This window comes from Monodelphis domestica, chromosome 4, assembly GCF_027887165.1.
Source record: "Monodelphis domestica isolate mMonDom1 chromosome 4, mMonDom1.pri, whole genome shotgun sequence".
Taxonomy (NCBI): Eukaryota; Metazoa; Chordata; class Mammalia; order Didelphimorphia; family Didelphidae; genus Monodelphis; species Monodelphis domestica.
The window spans coordinates 345,156,456-345,182,932 of NC_077230.1; the positions used below are offsets into that span (position 1 = coordinate 345,156,456).

General features: G+C 37.2%; 1 protein-coding gene and 1 non-coding gene across 5 annotated transcripts in view; one reads left to right on the forward strand and one right to left on the reverse strand.

The window, feature by feature from the left end:
• Window positions 1-26,477, forward strand: part of XRRA1 (X-ray radiation resistance associated 1) — a 120,836-nt gene that overhangs the window by 36,755 nt on the left and 57,604 nt on the right. For 2 of the 4 annotated variants that reach the window (XM_001367086.5, XM_056794975.1), the window contains exons 3-5: window positions 4,205-4,314; window positions 8,095-8,285; window positions 25,162-25,233. In XM_001367086.5, the coding sequence (XP_001367123.3) occupies window positions 4,205-4,314; window positions 8,095-8,285; window positions 25,162-25,233 (373 nt within the window). The remainder of the gene's footprint in view (window positions 1-4,204; window positions 4,315-8,094; window positions 8,286-25,161; window positions 25,234-26,477) is intronic. The other 2 variants (XM_007490978.3, XM_056794977.1) reach the window with 1 other exon arrangement.
• Window positions 15,397-15,501, reverse strand: LOC130454165 (U6 spliceosomal RNA). Its single transcript, XR_008911839.1, has one exon. It is a non-coding gene; the product is annotated as a U6 spliceosomal RNA (small nuclear RNA).

Consider the following 26,477-nt stretch of genomic DNA (forward strand, 5'->3'; position numbering starts at 1 on the left):
CCTATCTTGACTCTATCTTGATATATGAAGTGAAATATTTAATCTATACCTTGTTTCTGCTAGTAATTTTTGTCAAGTAGTGAGTTATTGCCCCTAAAACTGGGATCTTTGGGTTTATTGAACACTAGATTACTATGATCATTTATTTCTGTGTATTATGTACCTAATCTATTACAATGATGCACCACTATTTTAAATCCACTATTTCTAAGCCAGAACCAGATTGTTTTGATGGTTACCATTTATAGTACAGTCTGACATCTGGTATTATTAGGCCACCTTTCTTCCTGATTTCTTCATTAATTCCCTTGATATTCTTGGCCTTTTGATCTTCCAGATTGTTATTATTTTTTTTTACTTCTATAAAATTTTTTGGGAAGTTTGATTGGTATGGCACTGAATAAGTAAATTAATTTAGGCAGAATGTCATTTTTATATTGGCTTGGCCTTTCCATGAACAGTTAATATTTTCCCCAATTATTTAGATCTGTAAAATTTAAATTTATATCCAATAATTCCAAGTATTATATTTTAAAAGATTTATTAATAACCACTTGAAGTAGAAGAAATAAAAGGACAAAAGTAAAAGCCTGAGTAAAGAAAAGTTTTCCCAGCCACGTTTGCTAGAAAAGAGAGAGGGATGGGGTTACAAACAAACTTTATCTCCAAAACATAAGGACATAAGGTGAGAACAAAAGTGGGATGATGCTGTAATTTAGAATCCTAGGGAGAAAAATCTAATTATATATTACTTTATTTGATGAAGTGTTTTATAATTATGTTCATATAGTTCCTGGGTTTCTATTGGTATTTAGGCTCCCAGATATTTTATATTGTCTAGGGTTATTTTATATGGAAACATAAGTTTAATATAAATCTTTTTCTTGTCTCTGGTTGTTTTCAGCAGATTGTAGCATAATTCCTTGTTTATCCATTATTATGCTTTGTTTTAGCTTTGTTGGATATCACGATTAAAACTTCTATTTGTTTGGATTCACCTGATAACATGGCAAAATTTTTTTCCAACTCTTCATTTTCGTGTTGTCTTTGTTCTTTAAATGCATGTCTTGTATGCCACAGATTGTGGATTTTAGAAAATCTAATCTGTTGCTCTTCTTCATTTTATTGGATTATTTAAGCCATCCATATTTAAAGTTACAAGAGTTAGGCTTCCATTTTCCTCCATTCTTCTCAAATATTCATTTTTTTCAAGTTGAAACTTTTCCCCTTTTCTTCCATAAACATATTACTATATCTCTTCAGTTTACTTTATCTTTATCTAGTATAAGGCAACCCTATTCATACTGGTTCTTTTCCCTTTTCCCTCAAGCCCTGCCTTATGCCCATTCATTATCTCTTTCACTAGTTTTAAAGTTTTGCTTAACTTATTCATTCCATTTTCTTTCTTCCTTCTATTTATTTTCCTCTTTTTTCTCTTGAGGAAGCAAATTAAATCCCCCTTCCTCTCCTTTTCAGTTTATTTTGATCATTAGTTTTAAAAATTCCATTCTCTGTACCTTTTTCAAAAAAGTATTTCCTTCCCTTGTTCTCTTAATTATTTCTCTTTCCTTTCTAGACTATTCTATGCTAGACTTTTGCTCCTTGATTCATGGTCTCATAAACTTGTTTAGTTCTTTAGGCTCTGTATTCCTCATGGAATTAAAACTAATAAGGTAGTTAGTTCAGTTCCCTGTACCAAATAATTTCTGTTATTACCTTATGAATCTTGCTCCCAACCCCTTTTTTCTGTTTTAGAAATATCAATTCCTCACAGGTGATAGAGAAATTGTTTCTTTAAAGGATTATTTCACACAATAATCATTCTTAGCAGTTTTCCTCAGTGATGGAATATTGCAAATGTGAGTCATTATGTAACCATTGTAAATTGAGCAAATAAACTTAAAGACCCTGAAAAAAAGAGAAATGTCAATTCCTCATGGATGATAAAGAAAATAATCGCTCCATTTTAGAAAATTTCCCACAATTAGCAGTTCACTATTAACTTTTGCCGTCTCCAAGTCACTTTCCCCAATTTGCCTTGAAATATCCTCCATGAGTCCATGTCCTTTCACTCTTCTGGATGACATTTGCCATAAGAGGCTTTGATTCACTTTCTCTTGAGTTTTATGAACTTTAAATTGTCACAGCAATGGTCTTTCTAAATCCCAATCCCTCTCTACCGCTCTGCAGTATTTGCCACTATAGATCTATCCTGTCTTCCTGAAAACAGTATTTACTACTCTTCTTTTTTTTTAATTAAATTTTTTTAATCCTTACCTTCCATCTTAAAATCAATACTGTGTATTGGTTCCAAGGCAGAAGAGCAGTAATGACTAGGCAATGTGGGTTAAGTGACTTGCCCAGGGTCACACAGCTAGGAAGTATCTGAGGCAAGATTTGAACCTGTTTTTTCCTAACTCCAGGTCTGGCTTTCAATATACTGAACCACCAAGATGCCCCCTACTTTTTCCTCTTTAGGTTTTCCTGCTGCCCCTCTCCTGATTCTCCTCCATTCTGTCTGATTACTCCTTCTTAGTCTCCTTTGCTACATCTTCATTCATATCTTGCACTAACTGTGTCTGTTCTCCAGAGTTCCATCTTGTGCCCTCTTCTAGTTTTCCTCTTGTAAGGAGGAAAAGGGGTTATTTTTTAAAGGGTTGGACTGGATTATTTAAGAGTATGGCCACCAGGAACTTATATTTATTCCAAAGAGATTTATTTACAATTTATTTATAAAATGTAGAAAGAAAGTAAGAAAATCAGAGAGGATAAGGTAAGATATCTAGCCTAAACACTAAGTAATTTACTTCTGGCCCCTGCTCAACCCGGGCAGGGAGAATTAGTCCTTAGGCCTTGGCAAAGCCAAGGACCTAGGGAAGTCTCCCTTAAGAGGTAAGTCTCTCTAGAGGTTAGTTTTTCAGAAAATCCAGCAGTTAAGAGTCAGCTTTTCACTCCTTATGTGTCATTTCAAAGGAAGAGATTTTAGAACAGCCTCAACAGGAACAGGGTCTCAGGTCCAACCTGCACTCCAAAAAATGAAGAATTATCTCCAGTCTCCACTTCCCAAGTATGAAGACCTGTTCCTCACAGGAAGTGACAGCTCCTTTTAAAGATGCTTCTTTTGCTTCACTTCCTGTGTCTTCCCCTGGTATGTCTACCAATCACAGTTGAAGCTTTGCTTTAAAACTTCCCAGGGGCAGTTGGTTTAATTCTGATTAGTCGCCCACTGTTGCACACTTGGATCACAGACCTCCCACTTAATGATTGAGTGGGATGTTTACACTTTGGGTGATTAGATCTAAAAATAGTGAAGGGTTACAATTCAATCTTCACAATCAGGGGAGCATTAATTATTTTCATTTTCACAATCAGGGGAGAGTTAAATTTAATCTTCACACTCTGTACATTCTCACTTGTATATCTCATCAGTTCCTTTGAATTTAGTTACCATGCTTCTGCAGGAGATTCCCAGAGCTAGCTATTCATCCATTTGGGGGAACACAGTAGTAAGTGACAGAACCAGGACTAGACCCTGCATTCTTTGTTTGTGTTCTTTCCACCCCCTATGCTTTTCTAAAGGTAACATGAATTATTAGTATTAGTAGAGTTATTAATATTACTGCTAATAAGAAAACACATTTCTATGACCCTTCAGGGTTTACTATGGTTTTTTTTCCTCTCTCACAAGAGTAGCTGACATTTATTTAGTGCCATGAGGTTTACAAAACACTTAACATAAATTACCTCATCTGTTCCTCAGAACAACTCTGGAAGGTAGGTACTATCATTATACCCATTTTATAGTTGAAAAACTGAGGCAAATATAAGTGAAGTGACTTGTCTAAGATCACACAGCTAATATGTAACTGAGACTGGCTTTGAAATGAGGTCTTTCTGGATCCAGCTCCAATTGTCTATCTGCTGTGCCACCAATTTGTAAAAGAGATTAAATAGTGACTTGAGAGTTGAAATTGTTCTATTATTTGCCTTTGTAGCCCCAGCATCTAGCACAGTACCTGGTACATAGCTGGTGCTCAATACTTGCTAACTGATTGATATGCAGCTATTAACTGTGGTAATAACCTCATCTAACCTCCAGGCTTCATATGTTCCCTTCACACTTCCTCATTGTCACTTATTCTGCTGTGGCAATAATGGTTTCAGTGAGTTTTTTGATTCACTTTTTCCCTAATTTACTTCCTAGGAAACCTTTTGACAGGATGTCAGGATCAGGATTATATAAAGTGGATGATGGATGTCATTATCTCGCCAACTGCTTTCCAGCTAGAAACATATTCAGGTCACGAAATGAAGGTAATGTTCATTCTCTCCCCATAGCAGACTCTGTTCCATCTTCCATTGAATCACTAAGCCCTGCTTGTCCTTTAGTCACAGTCTCACAACTGAACTATAAGACTCAATCCTAGAATCTCAGTCTGATGGAAACTCAGAGGTATTTAGTCCAACCCATCTGAACCATAAAAGGATTCCATTCTACCTTCCAAACAAGTAATCAAATCAGCCTTTGCTCATAATTTCCGTTTCCACTGGTAGGGGGCTGACTATCACTTAAAGCAGACTATTTCATTTTGGGACAATTTTAATCGTTAGGTTTTTTTCCATCTATCAAGCCAGAAATTGCTCCCTTGCAGCTTCTACCCTATGTTAGCTCTACCCTTTTGGAGTCAACCTTAACAAATATAATTTGTCTCCTGATTTAAATGTAAAAAGAACTCCCCAGTACAAATTCTTGGCTTTTATAGGTCTATTTTATTTTTTTAATATAGAAACAATTCTCAACAAATGTTTTCTGATATTTTGCAATTCATATCCTCTCGTCTCCCTTCTTTCTTCTCCTCCCAGAGATGATAATTTGATATAGTATACCAGTGCTGTCACATAGTACGTATTTCCATGTTCCTCATGTTGTATAAGAAAACATATATTGCACATACAAGAGAAAACTCATGGAGAAAATAAAGTGAAAAATGGTATGCTTTGATCTTCATTCAGACTCCAACAGTTCCTTCTATTACTGTGGATAGTTTTTTCATCATGAGTCCATTGGGATTGTCTTGGATCCTTGCATTGCTGATAATAGTTTAGTTCTCCACAGCTGATCATCAACACTATTTCTGTTACTGTTAAAAATATTCTTCTGGTTCTGCTCCCTTCACTCTCTATATAAGCCTTTCTGTTTTTTCTCTGAACTCATCCTTTTTGTTATTTCTTATGGCACAACAGTATACCATTACAACTCTATACCACAACTTGTTCATCCATTCTTCAATTTTCAGTTTTCAAATCTTTGCCTCTATAAAAATAGCTGCTATAAATATTGTACATATATGTCCTTTTCTTTTTCCTTGTATTGCTGAGTCAAAGAATTTTTTTTTTACCCTTTGAATGTGGCTCCAGATTGCTTTCTAGAATGGCTACATTAGTTCACAGATCCACCAATAATGTATTAGTGTCCCAATTTTGCCACATTCTCTCCAATATTTATCATTTCTCTTTTTGGTCACCTTAACCAATCTGATAGATGTGAGGTAGTTGTTTAGTTTCTATTTCTTTAATAAGTAATAATTTGGAACATTTTTTCTTATGACTAAAGAGTTTTGATTTCATCTGAGAATTGCCTGTTCATATCCTTTGACCATTTATAATTAGAGAATGCTTTGTATTCTTATAAATTTGAACCAGTTTGATATATTTGGGAAATGAGAACTTTGGCAGAGCTGCTTATCCTAAAAAAATTTCCCACTTTGTTTTTGTTTCCCTTTTAATTTTGGTTCCATATGAATTCTTTTCTATAAAATGATCTTTTAGACTTCCTTCCTAGAGTGAAATGGTTTCTATACACTCTACATTTTATAACCACTCCTTTGGATGTGCTGTAATTTGTCAATGCCCTTTCTAAAATGTGGCCCCATGACTAAATATGGTACCACAGATGGAGTCTAACCAAGGGCAGAGAAGTACAAGATTATTACCTCCTTCAGTATAGGTGTTATACTTCTCTTAATGCATTCTAAAACTTAATTAATTATTTTGGCTGCCATAATCATACTACTGATTCATATTAAATTTGTGGTCCATTATCCTTGCCATACATTTTTCATGTAATCTGTCATACTTGTGCAATTGATTTTCAAAATCAAATTAGGCAATATATGTACGTATATTTGGTATTTAGTTGTATTTGTATATTGACATTTGAAGTTCTTCACAGAGCCAGGTCTGGAATTGGGAGGACCTGGATTCAAATCTGGTCTTGGACACTTCTTAGTGGTATGACCCTGAGCAAGTCATTAGTTATTTAACAAATAAATTATTATGTAGTTTTTACATAATTACATATAACTAAATAATAATTATTCCCCATTACCTAGCCCTTACCACTTTTTTGCCTTGGAACCAATGCTTAATATAGATTCTAAGACAGAAGGAAAGGGCTTAAAAAAAAGTTCTTCACAATTTGGCCTCTTCCTACCTTACAGCCTACTTATACCTTATTCCCCTCCATATATTGTATGTTCCATCTATACTGGCCTCCTTACTGCTCCTCATACATGACAGTGCCTCTCTGTGCTTTTGCCTTGACTTTCCCTGTCACCTGGAATGCAATCTCTTCTTCTCACCATCTTTTAAAATCCCTTACTTCCAGGATCAGCTCAAATACTACCTTTGGCAAGAAATTCTTGTTCTCCTCAGTTGCTGGTGCCTTCCTTCTGATATACTACTTTCTGGTTACTCTGTATGTATCTTATATGCCCTTGTAACCCAACTCTAAGGCCTGTATGTGACTCTTTTGTTGGAGATTGGTTACTCACTGCCCCATGCTTTCTGGGGCAGAGGGCAGCCGGAGTTGGTAAGAACAAAGAAGAGAAAGATCCTAGCTTCTTCTAGTTTCCAGCTTCAAGAGAGAAGTTGACTGATTCCAACCTCTCTTCAAGAATCTGTGAAGACAACATGTAAAGCTTTAGTTATATCCCCATTCCCAGGTTGGTATACCAGCAACTTTAGGGAATTTTCTGCTTGGATGAAATCTAGGACTTTCAGTCTGTCTGTCTCTGCCTTTCTGTCTTTCTCTGTCTCTCTCAGATGAATTATCAGAGAAGGAATCAACCTGCCTTAATCCTGATCATGCTTCTTTCTAATGAAATGACCCAAACCAACTTTTCCTCTCTCTCTAAAAAAGACAGATTCAGTATGGGTCCCAAAAGCATACCTTTCATTACTGGATGGAAGTTATAGGAAAGCTAATATTGACTTAATACAAAAAAGAAAAACCCTGAATAGAATTTACTATTCCAGTGGGATGGGCTGACTTTGCAATATATTGAGTTGCTTGTTATTGGAGATAACCCCTGTCTAAGTTTCTTTTGGGGGGGTAGGGGTGTCATGCTTCAAGTAAGGATTGGACCAGATAATAAGTTCCCTTCCAACTCTGAGTTTCTTGTCAGGGGATATCTTGCTATCAATCATCATAAAATGGCAGGATGGAGTTAGGGCCTTAAAAAGAAGTGGTGACGTACATCTCTGTGTCTATCAGCTCATACCCTGATGTGTTCTTTAGAACTGTGCAAACTGGCCCAGGCCACAAGCCTCAAGACTCCTCTACTTTAGGAAGTAGTGAGGTTATCATCACTAGAAGATTTGTGAGATTTTGAAAGGTAATGCTATGGGGAGTGTAGGCAGGAGACCCTTTCAGCTTTGAAGCTTTAAGAGTCTACGTCACCGGCCTGTAAATAATTGAGACTCATATGAGACACATAGAAAGAAAATGCTTTATTAGTTTTTTTTATGCCTCAATCTCTTTGTTTTCTCCCCTCCCTCTCTTCCTCTTCCCTCCCTTCCCCCTCTCCTCTCCTCCCCTCTCTTTCCTTCCCTCCTCTTCCTCCTCCCCTTTCTCCCTCCTTTTCTCTCCTTCCATTCTCTCCCTCTTCTTTCTCCTCTCCCACTCTCCTTACTTTACCTCTTTCCTCCACTCCACTCCCCTCTCTTCTCCTCCCTTCTATCCCTCTTCTTTCCTCCCCTCCTCTTCTCCTCTCTCTTTTTTTGCTTCCTTCGCATTGCTCTTAACTTTTATAGGTAAAAGCCACTGGCTAGTGGCCCAAAAAGCTTCCTTAAAGAAGAAATTCAAGTCAGTAGTCTACTCACAAGCAGAAATTCAGGAAGAACTGAAAAAACCTTCCCCATCACAGGGTCGAAGGAAGAGATGGACCTCGATAGAAAGCCTGTTCCATGTTCCTGATAAGCGCATCTTAGATCGGACGTTTTTGGTGAGAGAAAACTCAACCTTGAGCTCTTGATCATGGAAGAGCAGGACTAGAGGGGGCCCTAGAACAAAGAACCTACAGTATTTATTAGAGATGGAATAAGAATATAGAATGTCAAAACTGGAAGGACACTTAGAGATAGATCATCCAGTCTAACTCTCTCACTTTATTTGTGAGGAAACTGAGGACACAAGAAAGGAAGTAAAGTGATGTGTGATAAGATAGAACTCATCATAGCTTCTGTTTATCACCGACTGTGTGAGGGCAGAAGACAAAATTAGATTTTGCCCTTCTTGCAGAGAATAGGAAAATCAGGGCTGGTAGTAGGTTGGGACCCTCATGCTGAATAAAAAGTCATGTTATTGAATTAATCATCATAATAACGCATGTATGTACTGCTTTCTAGCTAAAAGTCATTACACTTGCATTGGTTAATTGGATCCTCTAACAACCCCATGAGGTGGTTTAGAAGGCTTAGAGTTTTTCCTAGGGCTTGGCACTCCAGTGCATGTTCCATTCCTTACTAGCTCTGTAACTATGGGTAAGGCACCTACACCGACATGGCCTCTGATTCCTCAGTCCTAAAATGGGATGATACTGTAATAGCTACCAGCACCCTCTGGGTTTGAGGTGAAGATCAGTGAGACAATGGGTGGGAATGTGCTTTGTATTCATAAATAAACTAATAAAACAGGAAGGAATCTGACAGGTAATGAGAGAGTTGGGCAAAGATGGCCTAGAAACAGGAGGAAAGGCAAAGAGCTGCAGTAGGAAGAGAGAGTTTCCTGGAGGAGCTTTGTGTCACATAGACCTGGTGCTGAGCATCCATCCCTACCAAAAGGAGCCTGAGAGTGGGCTTGCCTTGTACCAGTCCAGAGAGGCCGTGTTAGGCTGGCTTCATCATCAGTTATAATTCAGAAAGCAAAGGGCAGCTGAGTGGTTCAGTGAATGGAGAGCCAGGCCTGGAGATGGGAGGTCCTAGGTTCAAATGTAGCCTCAGACACTTCCTGCCTGTGTGACCCCGGACAAGTCACTTAACCCCCATTGCCTAACCCTGACTGCTCGTCTGCCTTGGAGCCCAAATTTAGCATAAATTCTAAGACAGAAGGTAAGGGTTTTAAAAATAATAATAATTCTGAAGGATGCTTGGAAGGGAAGGATCTGGAGTACATAAACAACTGACATGGAGGACACCCCTGAGTAACCTCCTAGGCACCACCTCCAAGCACTCGTTAAGTAGCTAATCTGTGCATAGAGCTGGGCCACACACTGAGGGAGCGCTAACGTTTACACCCAATATGGTTCCTGCTTTCTTGGAGCTTGCGGTCTAGTAGGAAGAAGATGCCAGAATAGATCATTATAACGCACAAGGTTACAAGATAAGTACATTAGAGGTCACAAATCATAGTGCTTTGTAATGTCCATAGAAAGCATGCTTGACAAAGTCAGCAAGTACCAGAATTCAGTGCCCTCCTCTGCTGGGCATTAGCTATATGAACCTGGTTGTCACAAAATAATAGTAACTTAGAATTAGATCATTGTAAGAGGGAATTCTTTAACCCCTTGCTCTGACTTAACTGGGGAAAGAATTGACTGGCCTGATGATCTGACAAACCCTGTACATATATTACCTCATTTGCTCCTCACTGAAACTCCATGAGATAAGTGTTATTATTATCTCCAGTTTATTGATTTATTTTTATAAAGATATTTAATTGTTACTAATTACCAATATAATAACAAATTTCCACATCAGTTTTCTAAAGTAACATGATCCAAATTGCTTCCCTCCTCCACTCCGGAGTTGGCAAGCGGTTCGGTCTGGATTATACATGTCTAATCGTGTAAAACATATTTCCATTTTGTTCATTGTTGTAAGAGAATAATCATATAAAACCTAAACCCCCAAATAAAAAACCAAACAAATTAAAGTGAAAAATCATATGCTTTATCTGCATTCTGACTCCAACAGTTCTTTTTCTGGGAGGGGGGGCATTCTTTGTCACAAGTCCCCAGAACTGTTCTGATGTGTGGGGCGGAGCACATTCTATTGCAGTTCTGTGGGTACGTGTCTTAGTCCTGTTTGTAGAATCACAGAGAAACAATAGAATGTTAGACTTGGAAGGCAACCTAGACATAGAACACAGAATGATACAGCTGAAAAGGAATCTTAGAACAAAGAATGTTAAAACTGAAAAAGAATAACCTTCGGATGTAAAAAAGAATTAAAATCATGCAATCAGAAAGATATATTAGTTACGACAAACTTCTTCATTCTTTCAACCTTAAAAAAAGGATTGATACAATGGATATAAAGAATTTACAACTAAGTCCACAGAAGACATCACCCCCCAAATAAGGTAAAAACTTTATGAATTAATGCCAGAAAATTTTGATACTTAAGAATATTCACTCACATCTCCCCCATTTACCTCCTTGCACCCACACCATTGAACATTAGAATCTCCCAGGCTTGTGCCTGGGGCCAGGCCCTAGGATAAGCAATAATTCCCTTTCCCCACAACAGGACTGCAAATATTCCACTCAAATTTCCTCTCCACCTCAAAAACTCATTCTTTCCAGTTATATGAAGGAAATGAGTGAAGGAAGAAAGTAAGCAGGCTCAAAAGCTTGAATAAAAACCCAGTGCATAAGCAGATAAACTAAGGAGGTAGGGGAAGGGTGGAGAAGAATGAGTAAAACCTCAAAAAACCAAAGTACATATAGCATATATTCTAATATGAAGGAAAATGAACTAGTGGTGACTTATGTGGATACCCCAAAGATTATGAAACAAAAACAGAAAACTTCAGAGTGCTCCAAAAGAGAACTAAAATTCATAAAAGAAGAAATTGGGAATGAATTTAAGTTAAAAAAATTAGAACTTTCAATGTAGAGTATAAAAACACAATTAGCAGAGTAACAGGAAAATTAAATCCATGATGGTGAATCTAAAGTATGTGAGAGATTTACAGATTTAGAACACAAACATATTGAAGTGGAGGGATATTTGACAGAAGAGAAGCAAAAGGCATTCTGGAGAACAAATTAGAACTTTGCCCAAAACACTATAAAACTTTACATACCCTTTGACCCAGAAATATTACCTATGGTTTGGCCAATGTTTTGCCCAACTAATGGCAATGTTCCCCTTCTGGTGCATTTGGAGTCTTTTCATCCTTTCTAAAGGGATGGCATAGTTTAGACACATATTTATACTTAATTTAACTTCTTGTTCTTACTTTCTATGATTACATTCTAGGCTGAAAATTGGCTAGGGACTTTCTCTCCTCTACCCCAAACAAACATCATAATTTAAGTGAAATCAAAGAAAACAGGATAGGTATTTGAAAGAGAAGGGAGAGAATATAAAATAGAATATCAGAGCTGGAATGTTTAATCCATTCACATTCACAGGTAAAAGAAATTAACTGCTCATAGATAGGTCAAGCCAATATAATAAAAATTATAATTACACATAAATTCATTTACTTATTTACTTCTGTGCCATACCAATCAAACCATCAAAGAATTATAGAGCTAAAAAATAATAACAACAAAATTCATCTGGAAGAACTAAAGATTGGATATCAAAGGAATCAATGAAAAAAAAAAGTGAAGGAAGAAGGCCTAGTAGGACCAGATTTCAAACTACATTATGAAGCAGAATCATCAAAGCTTCTGATACAGGCTAAGAAACAATGTGGTTGATCAGTGGAATAGATTAGGTACACAGCATACAAAAGTAAATAGTGCAATCTAGTGTTTAATAAAGATAAAAGATTTTGAGGGCAAGAACTCACTATTTGACAAAAACTGTTGTTGGTAAAATTGGAAAGCAGTTTGACAGAATCTAGGAATAAACCAACATCTCATTACTGTATGCCAAGATAAGGTCAAAATTTTGATTTAGACATAAAGAGTGATGTCATAAATATTAGGGGAGCATGAAAAATGATCTGATCTATGAATAAGGTAAAATTATTGATCAAATGAGATAGGATTAGAGGAGATAAAATGTATAATTTTGATTACATGAAATTAAAAGAGTTTTACACAAACAAAAGCATTGCAGCTAAAATTAGAAGGAAAGTAGGAAACTGGGGGACAAAAGAACAACTTTTTCAAGAAATAGTTTCTCTGATCAAGGACTCATTAAAATAAGAGCTATTCCCCAAATGATAAATGGTAAGAAGATATGAACAAGCAATTTTCAGAAGAAGAAATCAAGCCTATCAATAATCATATGAAAAAATGTTCTAAAATACAAATAATTAGAGAAATAAAAATTAAAACAACTCTGGGGTACCACCCCATTCTTATCAAATAGGCTAAAATGAGAGAAAATGAAAATGACAATATGCTGAGGGAGATATGGAAAAATAGGCACACTAATATACTGTTGGTGGAGTTGTGAACTGGTCCAACCATTTTGGAGAACAAGCTGTCACTATCCACAAAGTGCTATAAAACTATGCATAACTTGACCCAGCACTATCACTACTAGTAGTTTTGTATCCCAAAGAGATCGATGTAAAAGGGAAAGGACACATACATAAAAAAAATTTATAGCCCCCTGTTTTTGTGGTGACAAAGCATTGAAAATTGAGGGGATGTCCAACAGTTGGGGAATGCTTTACAAGTTTTGTTGAATTGTTATTAATTTGATTTTGCATTTGTCTAGCACCCGACTGTTTGCAAAAATCTTTTACATCTATCGTCTTACTGATCTTCACAATAACTTTGTGTGGCAGGTAGGAAAAATTTTCCCATTTTACAGATAAGTAAACCAAAGTTGAGAGAGGTTAAAAATGATTTGTCAAAGGTTACAGAGCTAACAAGTAGACAAAGTAGAATTTAGACCTGAGTCCACTTTAAGCTTGTAGTCCAAACCCTCCCAAGTGACACTTGGAGAAGACAGATGACTTGGCAAGAAAAAAATGTTTGACCAGAATTTCTACTCTTTTGCTCCTTCAACCTGTACCACATATTCTACCAGCCCATCTTTCTTATGCATGCAGAAGGTTAGGTCGCTTTTTTCCTCAAAACCCTTCAATAGTTCTCTTGACTACCAAGTAAAATCCAGATTCCTTTATCTAGTGGTACAACTCAGTGCCCTATCCACACCATTCCCTTCCATGAAGAGTGTCCTTTAGCTAAACTGACCTAAAGTAATAAGATCATAGATTTAGAACTGGAAAGGACCATAGTATGCTTGAGTATCTAGTCTAATGTCCTCATTATAGGTGAGGAAACTGAAATCCATAGTGGCTTCCCCAAGGCTATAGAAATGGAAAATAGCCCAGCCTCAATGAACCTTAGAGATCATCTATTCAAATCTTCCTAAATTATGGATGAGGAAATTCAGGGCTTTCTTGACTTCAAGCCTGGCACTCTGCTGCACTACCTAGCTGTTGTAACTTCTTAATTAATTGATTACTTAAAATATTTTTCATGATATTATTCTATAATTTTCCTTCTGTGTTTTGGCTCTCTTTGCTTGAAATATCAAAATTTTATTGGTACCACAGAAAGAATTTAGCAGGATACTTTTTCATATTTTTTCAGTTTATGTGATATTGGAATTAATTGGCCTTGCACATTTGAGAGGATTTGCTTGTAAATACAGGGATTTATTTTCCTCTCTGGAATTCATTTTATGGCTTGTTCAATTTCCTTTCCTAAGACTGAGATAGTCAAATTCCCTATTTCTTTTTTGTTCATCTGAAAGTTTTATATTGTTGTAAATGTTCATTTCATTTAAATTATTCTATTAGCATATAACCAAATAAGATAGTTTCTGATAAATTCTTTTTGATTTGTCATAAATTCTCCTTTTTGTATTTTTTTGTATTGGTAGTTGGCTTTTTTATTTTTTAAAGTCAAACTGTTTAACAATTTATCTATTTTTAAACATCTCCTACTTCTGTTTATTAATTCAGTGTGGTAGTTTTTCACTTCAGTTTTGTTAATGTCTTCTATTTTTTCCCCAGAATTTCTGTTTTGGGGATAAGGAAAGGGAATGAGTACTTTAGCTATTATTATTCCAGGCACTGGGCTGAGGGCTTTATAAATACTATTTCATTTGATCTTTACAACAATTCTACATGGTAGGAGAATCACAAACACAAACGTATTTATATAGAGATTATTTCATAGTTTTTTAGAGTGATTTTCTACAGTTTTTTTTCGTTATAGTCATTTATCTTTTCTTTTTCATTTTCGTTATTGAAAATATTTAGAGATAAAATTTCCCCTAAAAACAGCTTTCCCTGCATCCCCCTATATTAAACTTAATAGCCGTCCTCAACAATAGAATCCTTGGCATTTAACAAAACAGAATAGAATGAATTATCAAAGAACAAGGAAAAAAGAAAAAAAATAATTATAGTCTGTTTCTCGCTTGCTCCTTCTGAATTCCTCCATGTTCTCTTTCTCTCCTTTCCTCCTCTCTCTTCTTTTTCTTTTCTCTTCCTTTCTTATGTAGTCAGTATATATGCTATTCTAATTATGATGATTTTGCTTTTCATTTTTTCACATCAGTCTCCCCATATTTCCTTGTATACTTCATACTTATAATTTCACATGTTCTATTCTTAATATACCATAATTTATTCATATATTTTCCAAGTTTGGGAATATAGGTTTTTTCAATCTTTAACTATTACAAAATAAAGTAAGAAATATTTCTTTACAAATGAGCTATTCTTTCCTTTTTATGCTACGTTTGGGATACAAAGCTAACAAGAGAACACTGGATATAACTCATTTTGTATTGTTATGTTGCTTTCTAAGATGCTTTTTGTATCCCATGGTATATTTTCTGTTGTTGTTCAGTCATTTCAGTTGTATCTGACTCTTCATGAGCCTATTTGCAGTTTTCCTGGCAAAGATACTGGAGTGGCTTGCCATTCCCTTCTCCAGTTCATTTTATGACTAAGGAAATTGAGGCAGAGTTAAACAACTTGCCCAAGTCACACAGCTAATAAGTGCCAAAGGCCAGATTTGAGCTCAGGAAGATGAATTTTCCTGACTCCAGACCCAATGCTCTGAGATCTATTGCATGTATTGCCAATTTCCATGCATTCCCACCAGCACTAGATTTTATCTTTTAAAAAGTATGAAATACTTAATGATATTTACATGTAATCCCTGCGTAGGGGACATCCCAGCCTCCTCTATATCTTTCCCATTTTAATGTATTTACTGACAGAAGTAACATTCTAGCTTTATGTTTTATTTGTCATTTTGTGGCCAGTGTTCAATTTAGTACCTAGGAATTGAGTTGCCGTTTCATTTTGGCACTGTCATTGAATATTTTGTCTGACTCTAACATCTATCTTTGTAGTTTAATTTGAGTGGGAGGCTGGGAACTTGCCCAGGTATGATAAGAGTTTAAGATAGAGTGGGAGTAATGGTGGGGGCAGCTAGGTGGCTCAGTGGATAGGGAGCCAGGCCTGGAGTCAGGAAGACTTAGGTTCAGTAGTATCTTTCCTCTTCCATCCTGCTCACAGATTTTAACTCTTGGTTTTCTGCCTCTGGCTCAAAGCCCAGGCTTTAGTCATGCATATTCCTGCATTTGCCTGGTTAATGTTAGAGGATCAGCAGGATGTGGAATGGAGAGAAGCCCTGGAAACCACCCAGCTTGTTGCATAACTGTTATGACCATTTTCTTGGAAACTTTGCCAAGGTTCCATCATGTAAATCAATATATGATTCTGTTAAGAAAATTACCTTTAGAGAAGTGCTTTGGAGATTGGGCTTTCCCCCCAAATTCAGCCTCTTGTTAAAAAGGAATTTGTGTCTAAAGAATGAAATCACCCCATTGCTATTGATAAGCTCTGGGTTTCATGGTTCCTCAATTTTCAAATTCTAGTCTCTTCTATTTTCCGAGATTAAATAAACGAGTGGCCAAGGCAGCTCATGACTTGGGTACTTCAGGGCTCTGAGATCTCTCTACTTTTCAAGGTGCTCTCATCTTATACCCACTTGGCAGAGCATCACTGCTAGATGAGTTCATTTGGACTCCTAGACCTGTCCCTCTATAATTAGTACTTAATGCCACAGCTAATTCTTTGTCTACTTACAAAGATTCTCTAGTCTCATGCCTTGACTGATTGGACCTGCTCCCTCCCAAGTATGATGTCTCCTACTGGGCAAATAGATCTGCTGCTACAAAATGCCATGACCAAAGAGGGAAAGATGATAGGATGCAGAGAAAGTCCCTCCTAATTGGAGAGGGAAATGATAGCTAGGTAGTACAGTGGATAGAGTGCCAGACCTGGAGTCAGGAAGACCTGAGTTCAGATCCAGCCTCAGAAACTTACTAGCTATGTGGCCCTGGGCAAATCACTTAACCCTGTTTGCTTCTGTTTCCTCCTCTATTAAAAAAAGAGCTGAAGAAGGAAATGGCAAAATAGTCCAATATCTTTTCCAAGAAAATCCCAAATGGGGTCACAAAGAGTAGCATACCACTGAAACAACCAAACAACAACTTGAAGAGACAAAGAATGTCCCTCTTAAGAGTTATATCTTCCTCTATACCTGACTTCCCTACCAGAACTCACATTTCTAGAGATTGTCCTCAACTACCCCATAGAGAATTATGTCTTGCTTTTTAAGGGGAAACGAAATGTGTGGCTAATGCTTTAGCACTAAAGTGGCAAAAAAAAAAAGTAGTACACACTTCTCAATACTTAATTTAGTACCTTAACTCATTGTTTCTGTTTCCTGCCTTTATCTCATAATTTCATCAACTTTGTTAGAGTTCAATTGTTCAGAAATCTCCTCAATCAATTTCTCCCCTTTTGGATTATATACATCTTTTCTTTCTGTCTTTGAACTCCTTGGCATGTTTACCAATGGGATCTTTGTAAACCAACCTGTTTAAACAAACTATAGTCACCAACAAATAAGAAATGGAGAAAAGAACAGAAATAGATATAGATTATCACCATTTCTTGTGAAAATTTAAACAATATAAATCAGCTCCTAAAATTAGAAGCCCAGAAAGACCTTTTATTATTAAATGGAATTTGATGGCCAAGGGGAACCCTGGCTAAGAATATAAGTTTAGATGTAAAATCTTATTCTGAAGGAAGATAGAAAATATCAAGTCATATTGCCTCATAAAACATTAATAAGCAGTAGAGGGGAAAACACATATGCAGAATGCTTGAAGAGAGATCTAATGAAGCCAGAATCATGTTAAAAAACATTTTAAAGATGGGCCCCTAAAGAGAAAGGAGACAGATGAAAAATAAAGATTTGTCATGACCTTTTTGAAAAAGTTAAAATCAGGTCCAGGGGATAGACCTGTGATTTCATAGATATAGGGAAGTTCCAGTAAAGAAACTCCCTCCCTAATTGCAGACTAAAAGCTGTTATATAATATATCCTTAGAGAGTGATCTGAAAGACATTGGGAAATTAAATGTCTTGAACAGTCATACACCAGTATGTGTCAAAAAAACTTGGAACTTTGATTTTTTGGATACTATGCCCCATTACTTCTCCTGTTAAAACTTTCCTTAAAAAAACATTCTTTTTTCCTTAAAAGATAGTTGGTTTTGATTCTAACACCACAATCTACTATGTTCTTCATGAGGAAGTAGTTATGACACTAAAGAAAATAATGATAAGAAGAATAGCTGAACTAAACCAAGTAGGCATAGACAATACAATCTTTAGGGCATCAAAAATTGATTTTCAAGATATGTGAAGGGAAGATGCCAAATTCTTGAAGTAAAAAATCATAGATGTTTAAAAAAATAAGAAAGGTCCTGGACCTATGATTTCCATGATAGAGAGCATTTCCATATGAGGAAGCTTCTATCAATGAATATCAGAACCTTCTGTCTTAGAGAATGATGTCAAATGGCTGTGAAACATGGAACACCATCTACCAGATAGACAATCTTCTTTGTCCAAGAAGCACAATGCATTAGGAAAACCCCTTCTATCTCTAGAATAGGGATTCTTAACCCCCCCCCTCCTTTTTTTTTCTGCCTTGGACTACTTAAGCAGATTGGTGAAACCTGAACTCTCCTCAAATAATATTTTTAACTGCAGAGAGCTAAAGAGTTAAAGTTGAAGGGGCAACAATGAATAGAGAGCCAGGCCTGGAACTGGGAGGACCTAGGTTCAAATCTGGCCTCAGACACTTCTTAATTCTTTGAACCTAGGCAAGTCACTTAACTTCAAATGCCAAGCCCTTGCTGCTCTTCTGTCTTGGAACCAATATTTGTATCAATTTTAAGAAAGAAGGTAAGGGTTAAAAAAAAAGAATTAAAGTTGGTAGGTCATGCAAATGAAAGATTTAGTGAGTATAAATCAACTGCAAATTGTTAAACAAATACTTATGAAACAATAGTGATATAAGAGACATCAACAAAGAGATGTATAGCCAGTAGTCAGCTAATTAAGTAGTAAGAGGACGTCATACAAATTTAGAGTGTGGTTCCAGTGAATGGCATACAGGACACTTGGATGGATCCAAATGGTTTATTGATACAGCCAAGGAGAGCACAGGACAGTACTGTAATTCTGTCAGAAGTAGAGTCACATATGGCTTCCCTTGTTCCCACTGTCCCATGGGGCAGTATGCTGGGTGGTGGACTGCCAAATGAGGATAACAATAATTATACTCCCTGCCTCAAGAGGATGTTACAGGGATAATGAGACTATGAATGTCAAATAAAATGCTTTCTGATTGAGGACTCCAAACCCCTGGGGACTCTAGTTTACAATGGATTTTCAGACAAAGGGCATACCACTGGTAGGGTAATAAGATTAGGGAGCACTCTCTTAATTCTGCCTTCCCTCTTTTAATTATTTCCTATTTAGCTTGCATACATAGTTGTTTATACATTTAATATACATTTATATATATATGTTTGCTGATTATATTCCTTATTCAGTTGTGAGCTTCATGAGGACATGGATTGCTTTTTGCCTTTTTTTTTTTAAATCTCCAGCACTTAGCACAGTCCCTGGAATGTGGTAGGCAGCTTATAAATGTTTATTCACTGTTTGTCTGGACCAATAGTAAATGTGGGGTTTCTAAATTGGCCAGGAAAACTAATGCAAGATGAAGAAATTGAAATTATAGTTGAACTACATCAGCAAGCTTACTGGAAAGTTTCACTAGCTAATTTTTTTTAATTTTTAAATTTTTATTTAGAATATTTTTCCATGGTTACATGATTCATAAGCCTCCCCCCCTCCTCCCTCTCCAGCTCTCTCCTTCCCCTTCCCAAAGCTGACAAGTAATTCCAGGATTATACCTGTATCATTGTTCAAAACATATTTCTATGTTATTCATATTTGTAATAGAGCGATCCTTTTACATCAAAACTCTAATCACATCCTTATCGCACTACGTGATTGATCCTGTCTTTTTCTAAAGCATTTCTGGTTCCACAATTCTTTCTCTGGATGTGGATAGCATTCTTTTCTCACAAGTTCCTCTCAATTGTCCTGGGTCATTGCATTGCTGCTTCACCAGCTAATTCTAACTAAATACAGTTTAAAATTTAAGCATACCAGAATTATGCATTAAGAGACAGCCATAGGGAGAGTGGGGCCACAGATTCAATATAAAACATCATGGGACTTATGGGAGTATGTCTCCAGCACCCTGGTGAGAATTGATGTGATTACATAGGTGAGAATCTTACAGGATGAGAAGACAAGCATAGATATGATCTGCAACATTGGAGTGGAACTGTCTGTAATGAATGAGACTACAGATCCATCAAAACATTAAAGGGAAATAGAATTTTTATAGTATTTTAGTTTTTTAAAAGTTTTACATTTATAATCTCATAATCCTTATAATAACCTCTTAAGGTCGAGATCACACATATTATTATCCCCATTCAACAGATGAAGAAACAGAGCATTAAGTAATCAATCAATAAGCATTTATTAAGCACCTACTACATGTCAAGCACTATGCTAAGTACTGAGGCCAGTGAATACCAGTGCCTGGTAGATAGTAGGCTATTAATAAATATTTATTGAAAGGCAGCTAGTAGCTCAGTGGATAGAGAGCCAGGCCTGGAGTCAAGAGGTCCTCGGTTCAAATATGATCTCAGACACTTCTTAGCTGTGTGACCCTGAGCAAATCACTTAATTCTCATTGCCTGACCCTTACCACTCTTCTGCCTTGGAACTGAAACTTAGTATTGATTCTAAAACAGAAGGTAAGTTTTTTTTCTGAAAAATAAATATTTATTGACTGAGAGAGTGGTCAGGCTTCTACTCTGCCTGCCTCTTCAGCACCATTTTTCTTTTTTTTCCTTTCATGTTGGCCTACTCCTTTCATTTTAGAAGTAATACTTTGATCCTGAGCCTCTTTAATTTCTCTCTAGGAGCCAGATCATCCTGACATATCTGAAATAAAAACATTGCCTGCCCTAACTAAATACTACAAAATTCTCCCTTTTCTCTGCTTTGACTAAGTCCAAAAGCTCAGTTCCAGCCCCTTTCCTTCATCAGTTTCTTAAATTCTCCCAAATTCCCCCTTTCTAAAAAATACCTTCCACAATGAATCTGTATCTGTCCTTTATTGTCTTTCTCATCTAATAATGATTCAACCTGGACACTCCACTGAAAATCTTCTCTCCCCTGGGGTCATTGACAAAAGTCCAATGCCACCTTATGGTTTGCATTCCTCTTGAAAGATCAATATAGTTGGGGGGCTACCGATCAAGTAACCCCTTTCCTTTTGAACTTTCACTGTCTAAGTAATTAATTCATTGGCTTTTCTTTTCCTTTTCTGTTCTTTTCATTTCTTTTTTCTTATTTTAAACTCTTACCTTCCATCTTGGAATCAATACTGTGTATTGGTTCCAAGGCAGAAGAGCAGTAAGGGCTAGACAATAAGGGTTAAGTGACCTGCCCAGGGACACACAGCTAGGAAATGCCTGAGACCAGATTTGAACCCAAGACCTCCTGTCTCTAGACATGGCCCTCAATCCACTAAGTCACCCACCTGCCCCCACAGTATATACTTTTGCCATGAGTCCCCACTAATTTCTCGCAGGGGGAAGAAATTATCATCATAGTTTTCTCTTAAGCTGAGGGTAAGCACAGGTCTCTGCTATGCACTTCTGATATAAATTATTATCACTCATTCCTGGAAAAAGGAAATTGTCCATGAGCGTAGAGTCCTTCACTCCCTTAGAACAGAAGTATATTGTACTACATGGGACAGCTATGTGGCACAGTAGATAGAGTGGGGGTGGGGGGTCTGGATCTTCATGAGTTCAATTCTGGCCTCAGACACAGACTAGCTGTATGACCCTGGGCAAGTCACTTTACCCTGTTTGCCTCAGTTTCCCTATTTATAAAAGGAGCTGGAGAAGAAAAAGGCAAACCAGTCCAGGATCTTTGCCTAGAAAACTCCAAATGGTATCACAAAGAGTCAGACATGACTAAACAACTAGATAACTGGTTTGTTTTCTCAACATCCAAGAGTGGGAATGAGCAAACATTTTACTAGATAGAGTGACAGTCCTACAAAGTGAGGTTATCCATCCAAGTCTGTCCATAGATTAGCTTAAATTCCCTGTATCCTGTCAGAGAGATCCTAGTGAGCATATAACTTTCATGGAGAGTCCCCCTTAGAAGCCTTGAAAGAACAGCCTAAATTTTGCATCCAGTCCAAATCTCTCCAATCTAAGGTTTTTAATCTGAGGTCTGTAAACTTGTTTATGTCTTTAATATTTTGTTAACTGTATGTCGATAAAATAAATTCCTTTTGTAATCCCATGTATTTTATTTTTGTGTTTTAAGACATTATTCTGAGAAGGAATCCATAGGTTTCACCAGACTACCAGAGAAGTCCATGATAAAATGTTAAGAGCTCCTGCTCTAATCCAATAAAACAAGCATTTAGACTCATCTTCTCTGAGTTCAAATTTGACCTCAGACACTGACTAGCTCCATGACCCTGGACTTAACCCTGTTGGCCTCAGTTTCCTCATCTATAAATGATCTGGAGAAGGAAATGGTAAATCAACTCCAGTATCTTTGCCAAGAAAACTCGAATGGGATCAGAAAGTCAAGACATGATTGCAAAAATGACAACAAAAACATAATAAATGTTCGAGGCACTGGCTAGGTGCTGAACATATTAATACAAAACAAAAAACAATCCCTCAGAGTGCTTACATAGGGGAGGACTAGTAAAAATATAATATGTAAGCAAATAAGTATATAAATGATTATTTGAGAAAGGGGAAAAAATATGTAACTACAAGAATTGGCTAGATTCCTATTGGAGCCTTGAAAGAAGCTAAAATACCCAGAGAAAAAGATAGAAATGAAGTACATTCCAGGCATAGGGGACAGTTTATCTAAAAAACAGAGACCAGATACAGCACCTAAGTTCAGAGGAGGCCAGTTTGTCTGAAATGTCAAGTCCATGAAGAAATAAGGTGGAATAATCCTGGAAAGGTAGACTAAAACCTGTTCATGCAAGTCTTTACATGCCATATCAAGAAATTGCCATTTACTTTAGAGCAAGGGTTTTTTAAACTCCATTTGTTTAAGAAAAAAGATCAATTTGGCAATCAATCTGGTGAAGAATTTTGGATCATTTCTCAGAATAATGCTTTAAAATGTATAAAATAAAATATTTAGGATGAAAAGGAAACCAATTATGATTGGCATACAATTATCAAAGTATTGAAAAGTCAAATTCACAAACCCTCTGAAATCTGCCCACAGACTTCTTGTGGGGGCAATCCATGGACCCCAGGTTAAGAACCCCGGTCCTAAAGGGACTGAAGATTCTTCAGTAAGAGAGTAACATGGTCTCACTTTTGTAGTAAAGGGTTTTTTGCAGCTGTATTGAGAATGAAGTGGGGAGGAGGGGAGACCACAAGCTAGAAGTTCAATTAGGAGGAGGCTCTTGTAACGTGTTACAAGAAGGTGAAAAGTTATGGTGGCTCAGATTCTCTGTAAGTGGAGAGAAGAGCAAAGATGTGAGAGATTTGGAAGAAGAATCAATGAATATTCACAGTTGATTATATGGAGGGGAGAGGAGAGAGGAAAGAGTCATGGATTATGTTGAGGTTTTGCATTTGGATGACTAAAAAAAGAGTGGAACTCTAAACAGAAATTTGGAGAAAAGGTGGGCTTAGGGGACAACTAAATTCCTTCAGCACCAACTCTCTACTATTAAAAATCTTTACCTAGATGTTCCATCAATATCATTAACTCAGTATATACAAGATATAACTCATCATATTCATCCCCAACCACCTACCCAATCCTTCCCTCCTTCAGATGTCCTTAGATCAGTTGAAGATTCTATTATCTTTCCAAGTCCATAGGTTTATCCTTCAAAATTATCTTCAACTCTTCTCTTGTCCCCCACATTCAATTGATTATCAATTCTCCTTCCATAATATTACTCACATTGGTACCCTTCTCTCCGCTCCTGCTGTCACTGCCCTAGCCTCAGGTCCTCCATCACCTATGGCACTGATAATTATAGTAGCATCATTAAAACTGGGCACCATGCCTCCTAGTCTCTCTCCCTTCCAATCCATCCTCTACATGGTGACCAGATTCCTAAGAGAGAGGCCTGACCACATCATTCCTCTACTCAAAACCTTTCAGTGGCTTCTTACTATGTCTAAGATAAAAGATAAGCTCCTCAGCTGACATGTTCTCAATTTCTTCAACTCTCCACAAACTGGTTTCCAAAGACTTTTTTTTTTAACTCTTACCTTCCGCCTTTGAATTAGTATTGTGAATTGGCTCCAGGGCAGAAGAGCAGTAAGGACTAGGCAATGGGTATTAAGTGACTTGCCCAGGGTCACACAGCTAGGAAGTGTCTGAGGCCAGATTTGAATCTAGGACCTCTCGTCTCTAGGCCTGGCTCTCAATCCACTGAGCCATCTAGCTGCCCCTATTTCCAGTTACTTTTGCCACCTTTCTTTTTTTTTTAATAACAAAATGAAAATTGTCTTATTTGGTAGAAAGTTCCCAACATTTAAACGTTGCTACTACCTTTATTTCACCCTACTTCCTTCCATAAATTCTGTTACAGCTAATTGACCTAATTGTGCCCCAAACAACATGTGCCACCTCTTATGCTTTCTATCTTTGCACAAGCTACACACACCCCTTTCTTGGAATGCACTCCCTCCCCTTAGAATTGCTAGCTTCCTTCAAAGTTCAATTAAATTCATACTTAATGTGAGACCTTTCCTGATCCACCCCATTGTTAGTGCTTTCTCTCTTTGGAAATTCGTTAGTTCACATTTATTTATCTGGATGCAAATTCTACCTCTCCCAAAGAATATAAGTTCCTTAATGGCAGGGAATATTTCATTTTTTGCCTCTGTGGCCTCCCCAGTGCTTTGTTGAATAAACTGAATTTATTTTCTGAGTGTTCTCTTACAACAATGACCAATATGGAAGCATGTTTTGCATGCTAATACATGTAACACTTAAATCAAATCATTTACCATCTCCATAAGGGAGGAGGGAAGAGAGGGAAGGAAACAATTTGGATCTTAAAATTTCAGGAAATGTATGTTAAGAATGCTATTATGTATAATCGGGAAAGTAAAAATACTTTTACAAAAAAAAAGGCTGGATGAAATTATCTCAAAGATTCCTTCCAGTTTTATTACATTCTGTGTTCTTTGTTCTAAGATCCCTTCTATCTGTCTGGGAGGATTTGGCATCTTTTCAGTTGCTCAGCTCCAAATGACTATGCTGTACACTGCTGTGGGCTGAATGACCTTCCCTATGTACACTGGGCATTTTGGAAAGGTCTCCCTCATCACAGTTTGAATAAAGAACTCTCTCATTGTTCTGAGTGGTAATGAAAAGAGCTAATTGTTGTTTGTTTTCAGCTGAAGCACCACTGTGTAAAGAGACCTACAGATTTGTGTACTGTGAATATCAGTGGCCAAAAGATTGCAAAAGTGAGTATAAACTCTTTCTTTCTTATAGCTTCTGCCAAGGCTACGCTCTGAACCCAAGAGAATGTTGCTACAAGCTTATCTCCTTTGGCAACTTAATTTGGCTGGAGCTGATCATGGGCCTTGGAATGAGTAGTGGGCTAACATTTGGAAGGTTTGAGTTCTATTCTTGGGCCTACTGCTTGCTACTTGGGCACACCAAATACACTGTTCTGTAAAATGAGGGGAATTCTTCCCTAGGCTACCTCTTCTAGATGAGGTCTGGCCAAATTGAGCTACAACCAGGCTTTCATTGCCTCCTTATTCTCAGAAGGTAGACTTCCCTTAATGGAGTCCATGATGGCATCAGCTTTTGGGGCTGCCATGTCCCATCCTACTGCTGGTTCATATTGAGTTTACAGCCTGCTAAGTCCCCCAGATTTTTTACAATCTGTTAATCATCCTGCCCCCATTTTGTACTTAGGAAACTGATCCTTGTTAGATTCAGCCCAGTACTCTTGCCTTTCAAGACCTTTTTGGATGATAGTTCTATCATAGAATGTTATTTGTCACTCCCAGCTTAATGTGACCTATAAATTTGATAAAGCAAATTGTTGTCCTTGCCTCAATCCAAGTCATTGACAAAATATTAAATGGCCTAAGGCCAAGCATGAATCTCTAAAACTATCTGGCACAATAATGGAGAACCTTTTAGACATTGCATGCTGTGCCCCTTCCCCTCCCCCCACCTTGCCCTAGAGAAGGGAGGGAGAAAGGGAGGAGAATGGCTCAGGCCCTCTGCTGGGGGAGGGAGTAAGTGCTTCCATTGGGCTGCTGGGCAGAGGGACAGGGAGGCATGGTAAAAAGGGAGAAGGGAGTAGCTCTGGCAGGCGGCACATGTCCACAGAGAGGTCTCTGTATGCCATCTTTGGCACATGTGCCATAAGTTCGCCATCACAAATCTAGCACATTGTAAACAGTACATTTTAAATTGGGAACTACAAAACTTCATAAACTATGAAGGGATTTGGAAGTTTTAAAACATTTTGTAAATGATAATGCCGTTTTTAAGATATAAAATCCCCTATATAAGTGAAGGTTTATTTTTGCCTCAACATACAAAGAGAAGGAGATGGCTTCTCAGAGGCTAGGCCAATGGAGAACAAGTTTTGGCAGATCTTTCTGAGCTGAAAAGTTTTCAAATACAGCTTCCCCACCCCTCCCTTGTTGGCCTTGTGGTCCACTGAAGTCCACTGTGGCCCATCCTC